Raw genomic sequence first — 18,344 nt, 5'->3', positions numbered from 1 at the left:
TTTCTTTTTCTCCTCCCTGTTTTTGCAATAGTTTGTAGTTAGATATGTAATTGTTATAGAATAAAAATCTAGCAGTTGGTATCAAAGTCCAGTTAAACCTAAGTGAATAGTGAAAAATATTTTCCAAGAGTATCTCCAAAATTTTTGTTAATTAGTGTTACTTCTTTGCTGTGGTCTTTCATCTCCATTTAAATATATATATTAAAATAATACTGAAACTTGCAGATAGATTACAGACTTACATGCTTTAATTATCAGCAAAGGAAATCTTAAACTCTTTTTTGAAAATGTAAGAATTATCTAATGTAAAAAATTTATAGTTGTATTCCGGTTAAAAGCCACTGGCATTTTTATATTCACAGCTAAGAAACTGCACTGGATTTCAAGTAACTGTCCAGAAATTAAATAAATATAATGAACAGTTTTGGAAATAGTCGTGAAAAATCTCGGTCTTTAATTACCACAGTAAGAAATTATTTTAAATTATAATAATTTAAAACTGCTTTGTTGGAAGTTAGCCCTTTACAGTCTAAATATAATTGTGCACACTCTAGCGTCTGCTGTGAAGGTTGGAAAGCACAAACCTTAACCAAAAGTAGCACATATGCTGTAGAACTTTCACATGTGAAAAAACTGTAATTTCTCACGATGTCTAGACTTTTCAAAGACAGCTGTCTCAGACTGTAGTGCAAGTAGGCTCCTGGGTGCCTCAGTAGAAAAGTCCAACACTGAGCTGCTGTGGTGCCTGAGTTTCTTCTCAAGTACTTGTATGTTCATGAAGCTCCAGCACAGCCTGGCTGGTGAAGGCTAAGCACCTGGATATCCCTCTCTGGAGGTGACTGGAGCTTTTAAGACATTTACATCTTTCTTCTCTAGGTTATACTGGTCACATCCCAGATTTTATAGCCTTAGGGGGTTGCTTGGCCTGTTCTACAACTTCAACTCCTTGCTCCCTTTTCCATCAGTGAGCATGTAATGAGGAAATAAGGCTGTGATGGTAACTGGGTCCACATGTGTGGAAATGGAAGCAACTCACTGCATTGCAGTAGAAACTGAGCTGAAGAGGCTTATGAAGTTATAGAATAATCTGATTTGGAGTTATTTTAAAAGCCTCAAAATCTATTCAGAGGTAAAAGTGCTACTAAAATGTTTCTTACAGCAAAATGTAGAGAAGCAAATGCAGTTGTGCTATGAAGACATCATGAGCTTGTATCCATTTCTCATCAGCCTAATCTATTTGGTTCAGGTGTAGACAGCTCTTTACTTGAGAGACATTTAGAAAGAACAATGCTTTAAAAATTAAGGGAAAAGTAGGATAAGGAAGAGAAGCATAATAGGAAATTTTTACCTATTGCCTTCATGAGTCTGAAACACCATCGTGTCCCACAGCCACATTGGCCATGAGCAGCTTTGAATACCTACACATGGGCACATGTGGGGTTTCTTTCTGGTGGATACTTTTGGGTTTGTATATCTGATTCAGACAGGAAGGCAACATGTCTCACATTCTCAAGTTGGAAAAGTGGTTCCAGGACTTGGCCCACTTCTACACGCCCAAAAGAAGCCATCTAAACAATACTGGATGTGTCCTTTCATCCTTCACAAATGTAACAGACACAAAATAAGTGATAAAAATAGTATTCATGTTGTTAAAATCTGTTTAGGAACTTCATCTAGGTCATAAGTGAACTGTGTAGCATACAAAACAAGCAATACAGTGAAACAAACAATAAGCATAATATGCCTTTCTTGGGACAATTGGAAAATTATTGGCATAGCCATGAGATTGTTGTGGTCAAAGGTAATTTTTGCTATTCCATCTGAGTTTGGTAAAAATTTGGTTCAAAATAAATCTACATTTCTGAGAGAAAAAGCAAGAGAGAAACAGCATATAAATTCCTTGCTAATGGAAGATGGCTTTATATTATTTTTAGACTACTGCAGTCAATATAGAGGAATAGAGGGACATTCTGGTCTAGTCCTCTGCTATTACAGTTAATCTCTTTCACTTAATCCTATTCAGATCTGTATTAAATTCCACATTCAAATATGGTGTGAATTGCTGTTACTAATGATGAGACCAGTAAAAGGTGATAAACTGGCTGAATGGGTAGCCAGTTGTCATAATTCCAAGTAAAATGTTGGACAGAGGGGAGGAAAGATGCCAGCAGGAAAAAGGCATCTAATGAATTTGCTACAGAAAAACAAAACCCAGATGCTTGAGAAATCAGCATAAACTGCATAGGATAATAGGATAATTCAGTCTGGGAGCAGCCTCAGGAGGTTCTGTGCTCTGGTCTTTTGCTCAAAGCAGGGCCAACTCTGAGGTCAGACAAGGCTTCTCAGGGCTTTGCCCAGCTGGTAGTTGAACACCTCCTGAGATAGAGACTGAATGAACACTCAGCCAACCTGCAGCACTGCTTGTCTGTGCCCCTGGCAGAAAAGTTGGAAATGAACAGTAAAACAGGTATTTGGCAATAGCTGAGAGGACAGCAACTTGCTTGGATTTAAGGCATGGTTTCTGTTGTTTCATTGCTGCTTAGCTAAAATCATCTTGGGAATATGCCTCAGTAATCTCACATCTGTTTTCTCAGTTCTAGACTCTCAGTCCTTTGAACTCAACACTGAAGAGAGTAAATGTGCCTATGCAGCTTTTATATTTGAGTTCTGTTTAAGCATATATTTCATGAAAAAGTAATACTTAGTCTTCTCGGGAGGGAGTGCTAAATTCTTCTAATTATATGGAATAATATCTGTTTTGTTCTTGAGGTCTATTATTCCTGTCACAGACTAGAGAATATTTTCACATCTGCATTGTTTCTATTAGAAAGAAATGGTTAATACTATTAATTTGCTCGTACTAGGGAAGTGGTTGCCCAAATGAAATTTGAAGGTATTGAATATGGGAGATTTTACATCTAATTGTATATATTCTCTGAGCATTACTAAAATCCAGAGTTAATTATTGTACCAAAGCAAAACCCTCTAGGGATGAGGTAAGATTGGTTTATGGACCATCATGAGGCACAGTGGGAGTCTTTTGTGGAAAATTTTCATTTAAACTTTCTCTATTACCTTCTTTTGCATTGTGACCAAAAAAAAAAAATGGCCTGTCATAATTTCTTTCCATGACAAAGCTGGGGAGTTCTTTAAAAATGAGAGTTACTGTAAAGGTCATCTAGTCCAGCTCTGCTAGTCTAGATTTATTCCTTACTGCATAGAATATAATGGTCTGAAAGTGTAATTTTATATGGTCTAGAGATGTAGATCTATACATTAATAAAGCTCTCAGCTCGGAACATTTCCTAATTTCCTTTCACATCCCTATTCTGTATTTTTTTCTGTTATCTATTTTGTAGACTCATTCCTGATTGTATCCTGCTTTTATTACCTGATAGAGGACCATTGCCTTTGTAGGTATTAGCATTGTTTGTACATCAGTAAGCTACATTATCTGTAGCTGGTACAATCACAATACCACAGTTTTATTTTTTATTAATGTGGAATAAGTGATTTAGTCCCTCGGTTATTTCCTTTTGATAAAGAAGAAATCAAGTGCAGCACATTGTAGCAGAGAAGTTTATGTCAGGTGTAGCACAGAGAGGGCTCATGAGTTACCACTGCAATATCGTGGGGAGTGTCACATCAGGAGAACTTTGATCTAGGGCCTGACTTCTCTACTGGCTCTTCTCTGTTCTCATTCCTGCACAAGGGAAAGGGAGAATACCAGGACTATGAAAGCATTTAACCAAGGACACTGGCTGGCATGTGTCATGGAAATTTGGCATTCTAAAAAACTTGTACTTGAGTGGTGGAAGTGTTGTTTGAATTAATGGAGCACATATGTTTGTTTCAGAGTGCCATTTTATCAAAATGCTTTGACAAAGAGCCGCATTGTTTCTGAACAAGGAATTTTTTCCAAGGAGTGGTTTTGACTCTGCAGGAGGCTCTGCCCCATTCCTCTGCCCCACTTACACAGTGGTGGCCCCTGGAGCCTGTTGCTAACACACAGTATGGGAGGTTGTCTGGTTCCACCTGGGAGGAAAATGGCTTTTTGCAGCACTGCGGCTGCTGAACTGAAGCTGTTTTATTAGGTGTTTCTGTTTTACTGGAGAGAAGTGCTTGTTGCTTAGTGCCTGATCCATGAGTCAGCCAATCCGTCTCTGCTACTGGGCTGTGGAGGAAAAAGCCGCCTGGTATTTTTCATAAAGCAATGACTGCTCTTTGTCCACTTCTCAAGTATATCCCTTTGCTTTCAGATTAACCCAAATAGATAGCATTTCCAACACTACAGAATTTTGACTTTAGAATGACGTGTAAAACTTCTTGTAAGCTGGTTTGTACCTATGAGGTCACCATGGCCAGCTCAGAATTGAAAAGATCTAATGTTATCTTCCCCCACCTTCTGCAAAGGACTGCTTCATCTTATGCTTAGAGGAAATTTTACTGAATTCCAGCAAGTAATGAGACTTTTATCCTGGAATGAGCTGTACTTTTTCTTCCTTAATTCATAAGGGCAATGGAAGTATTTGGTATGAATTTTAACAGAATGTATATTTCCTGATATACAGAAACTCTTTCATTCTTTTCTCCCTGAAAAATTCCCCTCAAGTGAAAGCCAAAAGGAGTTTCCTGTTTCTTTCACCAAAGCATATTATGTCCAAGTGCTAACAGAGAATAGCTTGCTATAGTATATCTTCCTTAAAGCAGAAATCTATTTTCTCAGAGCACCTACGTCCTCTGCATTTTTTTCTGTCACACAATCAGACAGAGCAGTATGAAAGAGATCTTGCTGAGGGGCACAATCAGAGGTGTTGCTCACTCCTCCTGCAGAAGGAGGTGCCTGTGCTTGTCACCATAAGCAAGAACCAAGGTGTTGTAAGGAGGCATGGGACTTTTATTCTAGGCTAACGATTTTCCCTCTTCAAAGACTGTGGGCTTGGTGCAAGATGTTGTTAATGCCCTGAGGGTGACTTCTGTTTTACAGCAGTTTGTTTTCTTCTGAGAAGGTCCAAGATTGGCTCAATGTTGTGCCACTTTTCTAATCCAATAATAGGTCAAGAATAAGTTTCTTAAATGTGCTTGGATAGTCTTGTTGTCTTAATGTTTAGATAAGCATAAGAGGAAAACCTACCTTCCCTATGAATAACAGAAATAACCAAGATTTTTCCTGGAGGAAATTGCAGAGTTCGATATCTGCTTGGAGAGACATAGCAGCAGGGCACAAGACTTCTTAAATGCCTTTGAGGTGATTTGTCTCAGACACTGTGAAAGGACAAAAGGCAATGGACAAAAATTGAAATATAGGAAATTCCAATAAATATAAGAAGCAGATACTTTTACTGTGAGGGTGGTTTAACTGGAACAGGTTGCCCCTGGAGTTAGTGGAGTCTCCTTCTTGGAGATACTAAAAATCCAACTGGATACAGCCCTGAACAACCTCTTCCTGGGTCTGCTTTGAGCAATGAAGCTGGATAAAATTATCTCCAGGGCTCACTTCCTGCCTCATTTGTTTTGTGGTTTTTCTGACTGGTCCATTCTCATCAGTAAAAGACTGAACTGGGAACTGATAGGGAGTAGAAATAAGAATAAAGGGTTAAATACTGTTCTGTAACAGGTGATAGTTTAGTTTCTGTTTTCCTTCTTAAATGGGTGCACTCGAAACAAACAGTGATGGAGCAACTGATGCATCTTGGACTTTTGCCATTAAAGGATACATACAGAAGGATTTTTGAATCCTCCATTTCTCTCCTAGATTTCTTACTGTCAATAAAAAGTAGTGTGGGAGGTACCAAAATTATATATTTCAAAGTAGATGTAGAGCAGAAGAATGATCTCAGAATAAATTATTCTAATGAACAGCACTTGTCTACTTTAACTTTTTATTCTCATTTGCTTTAGGCAGCTATGTCATTTCTGCAGTCCTTGTTGTGTCAGTCGAAAAGACTGAGGGAATAGAACTCTCATTTAAAGTTAATGTTGTCTAGGAGTTTTACTGTTTGATATTTCTGTTAAAGAGTTCTGTGGCTTAGTGGTTAGGAAGGAAAATCTTTTGCTGGTGGTGGAAAGCAGTGCCACTGTATATTATTTTTCCAAATAGCCTAAAGATTTAAAAAATTATTTTATTTTTGCATTTATTATACTAACAACTTCACACAAGATGTTTTCACAGCTTCTGCAATTGCTAAGTTGTATCCAGCTACTGTAACATTTGACACAGACCTCCCCCAAATGATAAGAAAACACAGAAATGGGAGAATGAATAAGAATCCCTGAGCAGAAAAGCTGTGATTGCTATCACATTTTAGATGATCATACTTCTGCCCTTAGCTAGCCTATTCTTCTTAGACAAGCAGACATAGGAGCAGTTGTATCAAAAGAATAGACATCTTTGATATTATCAACCCTTGTAGACTGTGTGATAAGGAGACTATCCTGCACAGCTCATACAGCCATTGCTCACCTCAGAGGCAGATAAAAAGTTGGCAGCTTCAAGATCTCAGCTTTTTTTTTTTTTTTTTACAGTAAAAAACTCTTAAGGCGCATACATGCTGTTTCTTTCTCCTAGTGATCTTTAACAAAATGCAGGAATGGAAATCTGCCACTGATTGGCAGAAGGTTTCAAACTTTCTGATCTGACAGAGCTCTTCCCTCATCATGTCTTTGTAACAGAGTCTTTGAAAACTTTATTTTCCACAAATATCCATGAAAATGATTAGTACTGTCTGCTATAAGTTCTTAATGGAGACTAAACAAGATGGTAAAAAAAAGATTTTGGCAAAATCCTTTGTTGCAAGTACCCTTAAGCATGAGATGTTAATACTGATGCAGAGTGTGACATTGTATCTCAATAGGTTTGCATTTTCCCCTTTTTCATTCTTCTTTTAGCTCTGAAATTTTGGATCTCAACACACCAAATGCAGAGAAATGTGTATGTGGTATATCAAAACTGTGAAAATAGAACATTGCCAGTGTTCTCAAAGCACTGAGAACTATCTCTCAAAGTGAGAGATCAACTATATAATTGGCAGAACCAGCTTTCTTTTTTTTTCTCAGATACTGGCTTTTCCATCTGTAGAAGAAAGTTCCAGTAATCAGATATGTTTGTTACAAGCTACCCTTCTGAAATTAGAGAAAGCTATCTTACAGTGACAGAGGGGAATTGCCTGCCTGTAAACAGTTCCTCAGTGTCTAAACTTGCAGCTTGAGAAAAATTTGATTTGACCCAAGCTCTAAATAAAGCTTTAAAGATATGTGCCATTTTCCCTTCCAATCTGAGCTCAGATTTGGGTAGAAGGATTGGATATTATTTTTTCCATAACCTGGTTCTCTCTTCCAGCTTTTTTAAAATGAGTGAGTGAAAAATCCCTGAAGAATAGTGGACAAACAAAAAAGCTCTTGAATGAGAATTTTAGGAGCTGTCCAATTTAGTACTAGTTGCTATGACCTATCTGTTCCTTCAGAGGATCTTCTTTTTTTGGTAGACTTTCAAATTCTGTAACCATGAAGAAGTTTATATGAACAATTAGAATATATTTGTTTTTTGGACATAGGTGTAACATTCTGTTGGTCACAGAGCTACTTTATATTAGATCTTAGAGAAGCTCTAGGGAACAGCTTGACCTCAAATCTTTAGACATCTTCCTCAAACTCCTGAAGTTTGTCAAAATAGCTAACCTTCTCAAATTTATCATTTCAATCACCAGTGTATTTGCTTTCTAATTTTATTTGAGCTATCAACTGGAATAGAAGTTTTCTAACTTTCATCATAACAGTTTTATCAAACATTCTCCTCTTCTGATAGCAGTTTCACTCCAATTTATTAGTAGTATTGAAAGACCACTTTATTAACTTTCTTATTTGGCATGAAACAAATAAATTCATCGAAACTTAAATAATTTCACACTTTCATTTAAATACTTTTTTCCAAATAGAGTGCTTTGAAATTACTACTAAATAAGTTTATAATAAATACATTTTCAGGCTTCTGAACATTAATGATTTACTTTCAATCTTGTTTCACTTCTGAGCAAATACAGAGCAGTCACAGTACTAACCAATAATAAATACTTTCTCCCCAGAAGAAACCTGGATAACTCTGAGAATGAGACAAAAACATGATAGTCTCATTTTTTGAAAATGTTGTGTTATACATACGAAGATGCTGATCTGTGATTGTGTGCATGCAGACAGCATTGACTATGCCACCTATACAGGATTATTTTCTTGCTGAAGAGCAAGTACAGTTACAGGCCAGGGGTGATCTCTTTAGTTAGTATGAGCCTCCACCTGCAAGTTTTTTACAAGATAGCTGCATTGCTGTGCTACAGTCCTAGAAGGCTGGCCCTTGGGCAGGTTGCTCTTTACAGGTGTGCAGCCTGCTGGCCTTTTGGAACTCTGTCAATCATTTTGAAGACTGTTAAAGTAAATACAACCACAGAACAAGTCTGGTAATGAACAGTTGCAGGAAGAGAGGAACTGTTATGGCTCTTCCTTGCACAATGAAATCTCCATTGGCTCATGGAATTTGCAGCTAAGACCTCAGAAAGGTAGGGCTAGAGGCATGCTAGAACCTTAGTAAAAAAAAACAAACAGACAAACAAGCAGAAAACCCCACCCAAAAAACCCGCACAAAAGCCAAAACATCAAACCAGAAATACAGAATAAAACCTTTAATAAATGGTGTTTTATTCCTCTTAAAATACATGTCCTTTGAGGCTGCTAATAGGAAGGGCAGACATATATATTTTAAATACTTTGATACTCTCCTTAGAGATGCATTTGTCAAAGGGCTTAGTCTAGCTGTATTATTAAATAGAACAAGCGCAAAGATCACATATTGCAGGAGAAGGTCATTGTGTCAAAAAAACCCTCACTGAGTCTTAGTGTATTCAAAGGAATTTTGATATGTGTTAAACATAAAGTGACACCTTGCTTTTGGGTAATAAGAAGTTTTTCTAGTTGTATTTTAGATGGCTGGAAAGCATATAATTCAAAATATGATTAAACGATTTCAAATTTTCTTCAGGAGTGCCAATTTCCACTTGTCTTAAGGTACTAATCTAATCTTTTCCGTGACCCTCTTGTTTCCATTTTTCTCATTATTTTCAGTTACTAACAACTTTCTTTAATATGGAATGCTGCTTTCTATTTCATTTCATGCTTGCTCTCAGAATTAGCAGAAAAGATGGATTCTTGGAAACTGGGACAAGATGTTTATGAAAGCAGTTACTCAAACCTCAAGGTGTATCAGAATCAAAATTCAGTGAACATACAGTGGATCTGGCTTTGTGGGCGAGTGATTAAACAGTGTCCTATGGCAAGTTTGCATTAGTACAGGTAAATTTCTTCCCTTGGTATAAATCCGTGTTTTCAGAGCTCATGGAATTTAGAACGGCACTAAACATTATCTTACAGTGGGTAAGAGGCTGTAGTTTGCATTCAGTGAGTTCCTAAAAAATCAACAAAAGAAGCATTTCTAGATTTCATCCTCACTTTTTTATTATTGTTGTTTTCTAATTACATATATTACATATACATTTTCTGAGTTAAGAAAAAAGACAGTGCTGTTTTTTGCAAAGGATGAACTAACTTGAAGCCTGAAGTCTATGAAAAATAATCTAAAGTGTTAAAATCACTGCAGTTGAAATAGTTCCCAGAACTTCACTCAGTTGTAGAATTTGCCCCTAATTATGATTTAATTCAGTGAGCTAATTTAGAATAATAACTGAATTTAATAAAACATTTCTATTTTTGAATATAACACAATGTATGGAAAAATGGTTAGACATGTAAATTACATACTTTCTTCCTGTTAAAAACTGATACCCCTTCATTACCCTTTCTTCCCAAAAACTGACTCAGAAGTTAAGAGGTGTGAACTGAGGTTTGCAGGTTCAATTTATAGACAAAACATCTAAAGAGAAGGCTTTTCATATTGTTCTCACCTGCTCTCAGAATCACTTGTGAGAAAATGGAGCAGAAATTTTCCTTTTCTGTTTTGACACTGTGAAAATAATAGTGCAGGAAAGGCAAACAGCAGAATGAAATTGTCTGAGTTGTGAACTGAGAAGCGCTAAAGTTTGGGATTTGTGTGTATGTGTATATTTTCCTCCACTTTGAATTAAGTAAGATTTTCAGAGGGAGTTATTTACGCACTTCTGCTCAGTCAGTCTGTTATTCCTGAGTCATTAAGATCTCTTCTAGTCCTTTGCAGGTTGAAATGTTTTGTGTGATATAAGAGAGATGGTGTTGCTGTCTTGTTGAGAGCTGGTGGTGATTTAATTAGTATCAGTAGCAGAAGAAAACGGACAAGAGCCAGGGAATGAAAATGAGTGTGACCCTTTTTTACTTCCCAGTGGAGGCCTACTTTGACCCACTGAGGTAGCAATATAGCGGAGTAGTTTTTGTCAGATATGGTCTCCAAGGGATCAGCACATCCAGCAAGTCAGTTAAATTTTTTAATTACACTTAATTATTGTCTTGCTGGTAATTTTTCCCAATGGGCATGTTAGTTTTTGCTTCATGAAAATCTCTCAGCTGTGAGGCAAGAGATCCCTTTGAAGCTGAGTCTGCTGCACGTGAGCTCACGGGGTTGGGAAGCAGGGAGGAGAAAATTAGAATAGAGCTATTAAGGTTGGAGAAGAACTGCCAAGATCATCGAGTCCAACATTTGACCAAACAATATCATGTCAATTAAGACATAGAACTAAATGCCATGTGCAAAAACCAAAGCTGCTCCTTGAATTGAACCTAGTCTTGTAAACTAGGGAGAGGGTTTGACTTACGTACTAGGAACAGGATTTGGGACTGCAGAGCTGTCAGTGCTTTTTGCTTCGATTTATTTTTACCAAGTGGCACAAAAGTATTGATTTCTGTATTGATTCCTGGCAACCTGAAATAGGAAGTTTTAATACTCCGACACTCTAATGTAGCCTTTTCTTAGTTTTAAGACTGATACGTTTATCTGCCTTCCTAGAAAACTAAAATTCAAACCAAATGAAAGTCTTTAAATTTTGGCTGATTATTTACAGATTTATTTAATTTTTTTTGTTCACTGGAAATTGTGCTTATCTGAGTCAAAGTTTTTAAAGAGAAATGGTTATAAAATGTGTTAATATTTACTGATGTTATTAATAAGCTAAGATCTTAAAAAGAGGAGCAATTTGCATCCTGTCTCATTGTTAAGGGAGCGGGTTAGTTTGTGGGAGTGGATCAGCTGGAGGGAAATACTTCCACTTAAACCTGGTGAAAAAATAAAGTTCTAGTTCAGACTTTTTATTTGGGAGACATTTTCCCAGTTGTGATTTAGCAGAATTTACTGGTGTCTTTCAGAATGCTAGACCTGGCTCTCAGAAAATTGTCTGGTGGTCTAATGGCCATTGTGTGAATACTTCCACACCTGCATTAGGCAGTGTATCGTTTTGCATACTTACATATAGATGTCAATAATGCATTATTTAGTGTATACATTAGAAATACATGGGCTGTGTAGTAGCTTCATTTTCATAGTAAACAAAGAGAGATTCCTTCTTTATTAACAGGAGAAGAGTGACCATTTTGGACAGAAACTACAGTTGGTTTGGCAGCTTAATTGGAGATCTGTTTTGAGATGTTTCACAGTGTGCTTTTGCTTTACAACCTTATGAACAGGTGAACTAAAATCACCTTTTTTCTTTGGCCTAGACATCTCATGGCTGGTGTTACCTGATATGACTTAACTTTTTTTTTATTGTAAGTATGTGGTTGAATATAAATACCGTATTTTCACTTCTTTCGTTTTGATTTTCTTGCAGACATTTCAGCAGTCTTCTCTACAGCAGAAAAGTAAAAAGAAGAACAAAGGTAAAAAATAAATTCATTTTCATATATGGGTAGGAAGGGAATTGCCAAGATTAATTTTATGGTATTGCAGTATGTGAGGAACTATAACTTGTTAGCTCCAATAAAATGTTCAGTTCAGTTGATCGTGTTGAGAATGTATTAGTCCATTACTGATGTCTCAAACTTTCCTAATGCTCCTCTACCTTCATGTATCTGCTTTTATCTTTTTTTTTTTTTTGAATACTTAGACTCTAGCCTCTTTGGGGCCAGGGTTGGTTTTTCCAGCTGTGTTCAGGTAATGCCTCACTGCAGCACTTGCTCATTACCTACGCTCTCAGGTAATTTATATCACAGTAAATTTTCCTCCTTTGATTTTGAAGTACAAAGGCCTTAGGAACTGTTTAGTTTCAAAAAGAGCTGCAAAGAGAGGTTTGTGAACACCTGTGAACTACTTTAATAGTTATATTTGGTAACCAAGAGGGAAGTACATGAATTTATATGTTGTGCACTTTATTCTCATGTGAAATATTAATATTAATAAATTAATAAAAATATTAGTAAGCATTTTTCTTACTTTTAAATATCTTGCCTTTCTTTTCTCTACAGAGTCTTCTGGTCTTCTGTCTTCTCTTTCTGTGTTGCCTTTTTTTTTTTTTGGTCTTATCCATAGAGAATGAGCTCTGAGATGCTGAACGGAGATTTGTTTGATTTGCTTTGGCTTTTAACTTATGGTGGTGTGCATAAGCTTTTTGGTCAAAATAGAATGCTTTTAATATTTTTCATGGCAATTTGAGTTTGAAATTTTTATTAATTTTCTTTAAACAGATCTATAGTGCTTTCTGACTAGGTATGTTGTTGATTTAGTGGACAAATCAAATGCTTTCACATCACCTCATTGTCATTTTCAGCTCCTCTTGCTGGTAAAAGCAAAAGACGGATCTCATGTAAAGATCTTGGTCGAGGGGACTGTGAAGGCTGGCTTTGGAAAAAGAAAGATGCCAAAAGTTATTTCTCTCAAAAATGGAAAAAGTACTGGTTTGTGCTGAAGGACACGTCTCTATATTGGTATATCAATGAAGAGGTAAACATCTGAATTCATTGTCTCAGTGAATACTTTATGTAGTGCTGTAGTCATGATTTAGTGGGAAAAAAATGCTTTCAGTGCTTATATATGTTAATGACTTTATTCACCCAAATAATCGTACTGAAATTAATATTAACTGCCTGAAAAAATTACCATGAAGGTTTTGAGATATTTGTTGCTTCTAATCCACCTTTTACTACATGGAAAAATAACACAGTTTTCTGTGTCCTCATGACACCAGTTTAGAATAAATTTATCCTCGAACTCTTGAAAGCGAAAAGGTAATTACTTAATCCTGTCATTCAGGGATTAGTTGTTAGTCATAGGAGTGTAAACTTTAATGATGTGCTGCCTGGTGTTCCTTGTTTATCTCTGCTAGGCAATTAAGGGAGATAGTTCTGTTTTCTCAGTTCTGTTCACTTGTTGTTTATTCTTTGTAGCTTTTGATATGATTTCACTGCTTATATATACTGAACTTAAAAGCACAGGAGCATCCCAACTGAGTTGTGTGCAGCTTTGATTATGCAACATTTTCTGCATTGGTACACATTTACTATATCAGCTTTAGCTGCAAAGCTGTTTGCCAGTGTTAGGATACCTTGAGTTTTAATCCTATTAGACTCATTAGTAAATATGCTGAGATGAAACCATTGTTAACATCTGCATACACTCTGTCCTGGACTTGTTCTTTTAATCTCAGAAAGCATTTTTACATAACCTTTTCAAAGTAATCCCCAATTTCTCCCTGAGTAAACAGAAAGCAAGTTGTTCCATGGCCAGAGTTCTTGAAGCCTGTTTTCTTAGACTCATTCCATTTGTGCCTTGATCTCAAACTTCAGATCAGTAACTCAAACTCCCTCCTCTCCATTTTCCCTCCCTTGGCTACTACAAGGTTTTCATGGGGGCAGTAATTGATGGCTACAAGTGCAGTGAGTGGTCAGCAGCCGGGTTCAAGGAGCAGCTGGAACCTCTGAGCTGTGCCATACTTCCCATGTGGAGGGCAGTGCTCTCAGCACCTCTGTCTCCACCCCCAATCCCAAGTTTCCCTGGAATTTTCTGAGTTTCAGTTATTTTTGAGACCTCAGCTCCCTCAGCACAGTGTCTGTAATCACCAGTAGACCCAAAGGCTGGTGGGGTGTGCCTCAGTGGCAGGTGGACAGACAAACCAACCCTGCTCTTGCCAGAACTCTGTTCTTCTAGGCAACCATTCAAAAAAGAATTAGCAAGATTATTCTAAACAGTGTCTTTTTGATTTTAAAATACCTGCTAATGCATAACCTGTTAGAACCGTGTACCTTCCACATAATGACTCCAGCTCCAGTTTTACATGCTGATTTGTGCCTTTTACTTATTTTTAGGAAGGCATATATAATCGTATGGACTGCATACGTGGTGTAAATAGTCATTTAAACTCTTAGGAAAATATGCATATTCATGGAATTCCTTCATATACGTTTGTGTGTTTTCCAGCTTCATTTCTATGACCCTGTATTAATTTTACATGCAAAGTTATGAGCAGTTAAATAACAGAATTCATGTTATTGATGTAATAGTAGCTTAATATAAATAATGCTTTCAAACTGTGAAAAGTCAAGGGAGATTGCATAGCTGATAAAATAAACTGTGTAAATCTTCAGAGGAGAGGGGAGGAAGGTCAGATATATTCTGGGTGTTGCAGAGAGATGAAAGTAGCAGAAGAAGATACTGTGCCTCTTAGCTGTAATACATAAAAATGATAAACAACACCCATTGAAATTGCTTTTTTTCTCTGTTTCTTCCACTAGGCTGCATTTCTCCTTACTAATGAGTCCATTTTCCCCAAAAACGAACTAATTACAATAACTAATTGACTGAATACATTTGGTCATTTTGTATATTTTCAAATGTTGTTTCAGCTGTGAAATTGTTTCAGAAAACTGAGTTTTTAAAATTGTATTTTTCACCAAGGGATCTATCTTGCTACTTCGGCAAAAGTCCCAGTGACTTCTGTGCGAGGTTTGCCAAAGCAGAGCAGACTCTAGCATTCCTTTTGTAAGAACCAGGCAGGTGAAAATATTTCTAAGTTTTCAGCATGGTGGGGGTTTTTCCTGGCACTTTAGTTACAGTAATATCTGGAACTGTCTTTGCAGGATGAAAAAGCAGAAGGATTCATCAGTCTACCTGAATTTAAAATTGACCGAGCCAGTGAATGCCGCAAGAAATAGTAAGCATGCTTAAAAATAATGCAGTGATACAGTAAATAAAGTACAAACAAAGGAAATGGTTTTCCCTTAAAACAGGGAGATAATGGACTTTGTTATAATTGTCATGAGGTTGTATCACAGAATAAGCTCATACGGAAAAAGCAAATTAATTTTTTGTGTTGTGTGTGTCATCTTGCCCAAAGAAGGCTGTTTTTTTCACTTCATCATGAACCACAGTGCTTGACTAGACCAAAATGAATTATGAGCAAGAAGACTGCTTGGCTGCTTCCGTCCCTTTATTTTGCCAGTTTTCCTTTTTTTTTTTTTCTTTTCTACTTGGATTTGCTGTTGTTTTAGTTTGTTGGGGGTTGGAGGGTGTCTGTGTGCTTTATACTCAGTAAAGAGCTTTAAGCATAATATAGAGACCATCCAAATAAGAAAGTCCCCAAGTTCATGGCCAGGCATCAATATTTAATATAACTCCAAATTAGTTATAGTTAGTATCATCTCCAAGTTTGCTGAGACATTATTTCAGTCCTGAGGCAGGGTAACAAAAAGAGGATGACAGTGATTTGTTGGATTTTTGTTATATGACCTAAAGATCTCAAAGAACATTTCTTCTCACCTGTTCATGCTGCTATCCAGATTTGTGCCATTGCACAAATCCATTTATTATTTAGATAAATTCAAGTATATGTAGCGGTGTGACAGATGCATGCTCCCATAGAGATATTTTTAGAGTAATTAATTTTTTTTCCCTTTGCCTTATAATGATTTGTATAGTTTTTTGAACAAGACTGTAATTGCTGAAATTCGTGCAAAACATTATTTTCAAATGTAAAATGGTATGAGTTGTAGTACCTACGGTTCTACAGAAAGCAAGAAAGCACCAACCTTGTATGAGTTGATCTATATCTCTTCAGGATATTGAACTCTACACTTCAAGGTGGTCTCAAAGGACAGAAGATAAAAATTGCATTAAAAAAAAAAAGAAGATACATTAGCTTGAGCCTGTTGCTAAAGTGCTTCATTGTTTCTTTTTTGTTGGGGCGGCAGCATAAAGTCAACTCATTTTTCAGAACTGCACACTGCTTAAATTGGTTTGGTTTGGTTTGGTTTTACTTGATTTAGTGTCTACTGAATAGCAGCACATAAAACGTGGTTATTAAGATTCTTTGCGTGGGTGGCAGATAAAGAGAAAAACTGTCTAAGAATCCAGATGACAGATGCTGTAACAGTTTTAAGAAGTCCAGTTTTAGGTCCCAGTAACTTGATGATGTCTTACTAAACCGAGCAGATGTTGCTGTACATCTGCTTTGACTTGCATAACACTGGTATGCTGTCATGTGTTAGAGGAATCCCTTCAGTCTCAATGTTAGGTTACCTTCTCTAGCAGTAACTTTCCTGTTAGCAATTTCATTTGTCCAATTTCTAAAACATAGATATGTGTACATCTGTGTGCACACAGACACGTATATTGAAAATTGCAAGCATGATAAGCATGACAAACATCATTACCATTTTTCTGAGACACAAATGATTAGAGTGAGAATTATTAGATTACATTATATATATGTGAGTGTATATATATAAAATCCATTATGTCTCAGAAAAAAGGTGATGATGCTCATCATATATTATGTTTGCAGTTCTCTTTATTTTCTTTGGGACTGTTACATTTTTTGTTCTTAAGAGACACCTCCATATTATTCTTAAAATTATTCTTCTCTACTGTAAATTATTCATTATTTCAAATGCATTTGCTGGGTCTTCAGGTACTTCACCATAAATCTTTATCCAACATAGATTCTTTCTAGTATTCTTAAAAGATTCTTTCTAGTAATTTATTTCGTATTATGTATGAAATGCAGTAATTCTCTCAGCCCAGTCATGTTGATTACTTTGGTGGAAAGGAAAGATGAGATGTAATTGCCCATTGCTTAGGATGACCTCACGAACACACTGTTGATTTATGAAAGCTTTTCAGAAGTCAATCAGCACATCACATTTTCCTGCTTGAAATACAGTCATTAAAGTTAAAGGTAATGTCAAAGTCACTGGGATGTGAGAAATCACAAGGATTGAAAATTTTACTTTTATATTGAATTAATTGTTTAGTCATTTTTCTTTTCAGAAAAAATTGACAGTATATGCATATCAGCAAAATTACCCAATACATAAAATTATATCCTTAACTGATGAACTTTATCAAGTTCATCAGTCAAGTACACTGAAGGTGATGGTTGAACAATTATTTATGCACATAGGAATCAAAGATTATTTAGAAGGGTAGTTGAAGAGCACTTTACTTGGTGAAACCTGGCACAATCCTAAAAGTTGTATGTTCATATACTGTTTGAGGGCATGCAGCAACTCAGAAATATTAACTCATCTCATTCCTTGGTGACCATGTGAGCTTGCATTTCAGAAAAATTAAAAAGAGTTGTGCCATTACATTTTTTAATTATGTTTTTCCTCTACAGTGCATTCAAAGCCTGCCATCCTAAGATCAAAAGTTTTTATTTTGCTGCTGAACATCTAGATGATATGAACAGGTAAGGAAATCTAGCAAAGTTCAAGGACCCATTCCTTAAATGTGACACTTCTTGAAGCTACTAATAACACAGGTATAATGAATTACTTGTTACTCTAAAAAGATAAGTTTAATTGCTGAGAAAATAGGTGCAGAGTAACATTGTTTCTGACTGGCGTTGTATGTTAATTATTCAATTAATGCAAAAATTACCTCTTTTTTAATACAAAGGTTTGAAATCTTTAGAAACATGATTCCGTGTTTCTAAAAAGAAATAAATAAAGTTTGTGAAACAGCATCCAAACACAATTTCAGAATTCCAGGTTTCTGGAAGTGGCTGTGTGGCACCTCCGAAGGTGAGGTCTCTCCAACTCTGCTTCCTTATATTCTCCCAGACACGTGTGATGCTTCTTCTGGGAGTCCTTCTGTTTCTTGCCCTGGAGGGAATAAGAAGTTGGAGAAAGATTTAAAGAAGTCACTATTTTTTTATGCCAGTCATGAAAAAGGAGTGGAGGTTACAAGTAATGAATTTTGCAGATTCTCTCTACTTCCATGAATTTTGAAGTGACATTTTGGTTGTATTGGATTTGATAGGGAAAATTTCAGCACTTCAAAAAAGAACAAGGACTTAAGTCTTAGTTCTTTTGTATTGAATTTTACTGTATCTCTTCTTGGCCACTTGTGCAATTTTTCAGAAAAATTATTGAGACTTCAGCACAAA

General features: G+C 36.3%; 1 protein-coding gene across 1 annotated transcript in view; it reads left to right on the top strand.

Annotated features, from left to right (window-relative positions):
* The window catches only part of CNKSR2 (connector enhancer of kinase suppressor of Ras 2), a gene marked incomplete at both ends in the record, with an annotated part of 168,637 nt that overhangs the window by 103,862 nt on the left and 46,431 nt on the right, over positions 1–18,344 (top strand). The window contains 4 exons of the mRNA XM_083854476.1: positions 11,796–11,844; positions 12,732–12,904; positions 15,037–15,110; positions 17,574–17,645. Coding sequence (XP_083710602.1) covers positions 11,796–11,844; positions 12,732–12,904; positions 15,037–15,110; positions 17,574–17,645 — 368 coding nt within the window. The remainder of the gene's footprint in view (positions 1–11,795; positions 11,845–12,731; positions 12,905–15,036; positions 15,111–17,573; positions 17,646–18,344) is intronic.

The sequence above is a fragment of the Zosterops lateralis genome, assembly GCF_965231275.1.
Source record: "Zosterops lateralis genome assembly, chromosome: 2".
NCBI lineage: Eukaryota > Metazoa > Chordata > Aves > Passeriformes > Zosteropidae > Zosterops > Zosterops lateralis.
Note: the sequence above shows the minus strand (reverse complement) of the source record. Positions and strands in the feature narration are given on the sequence as shown.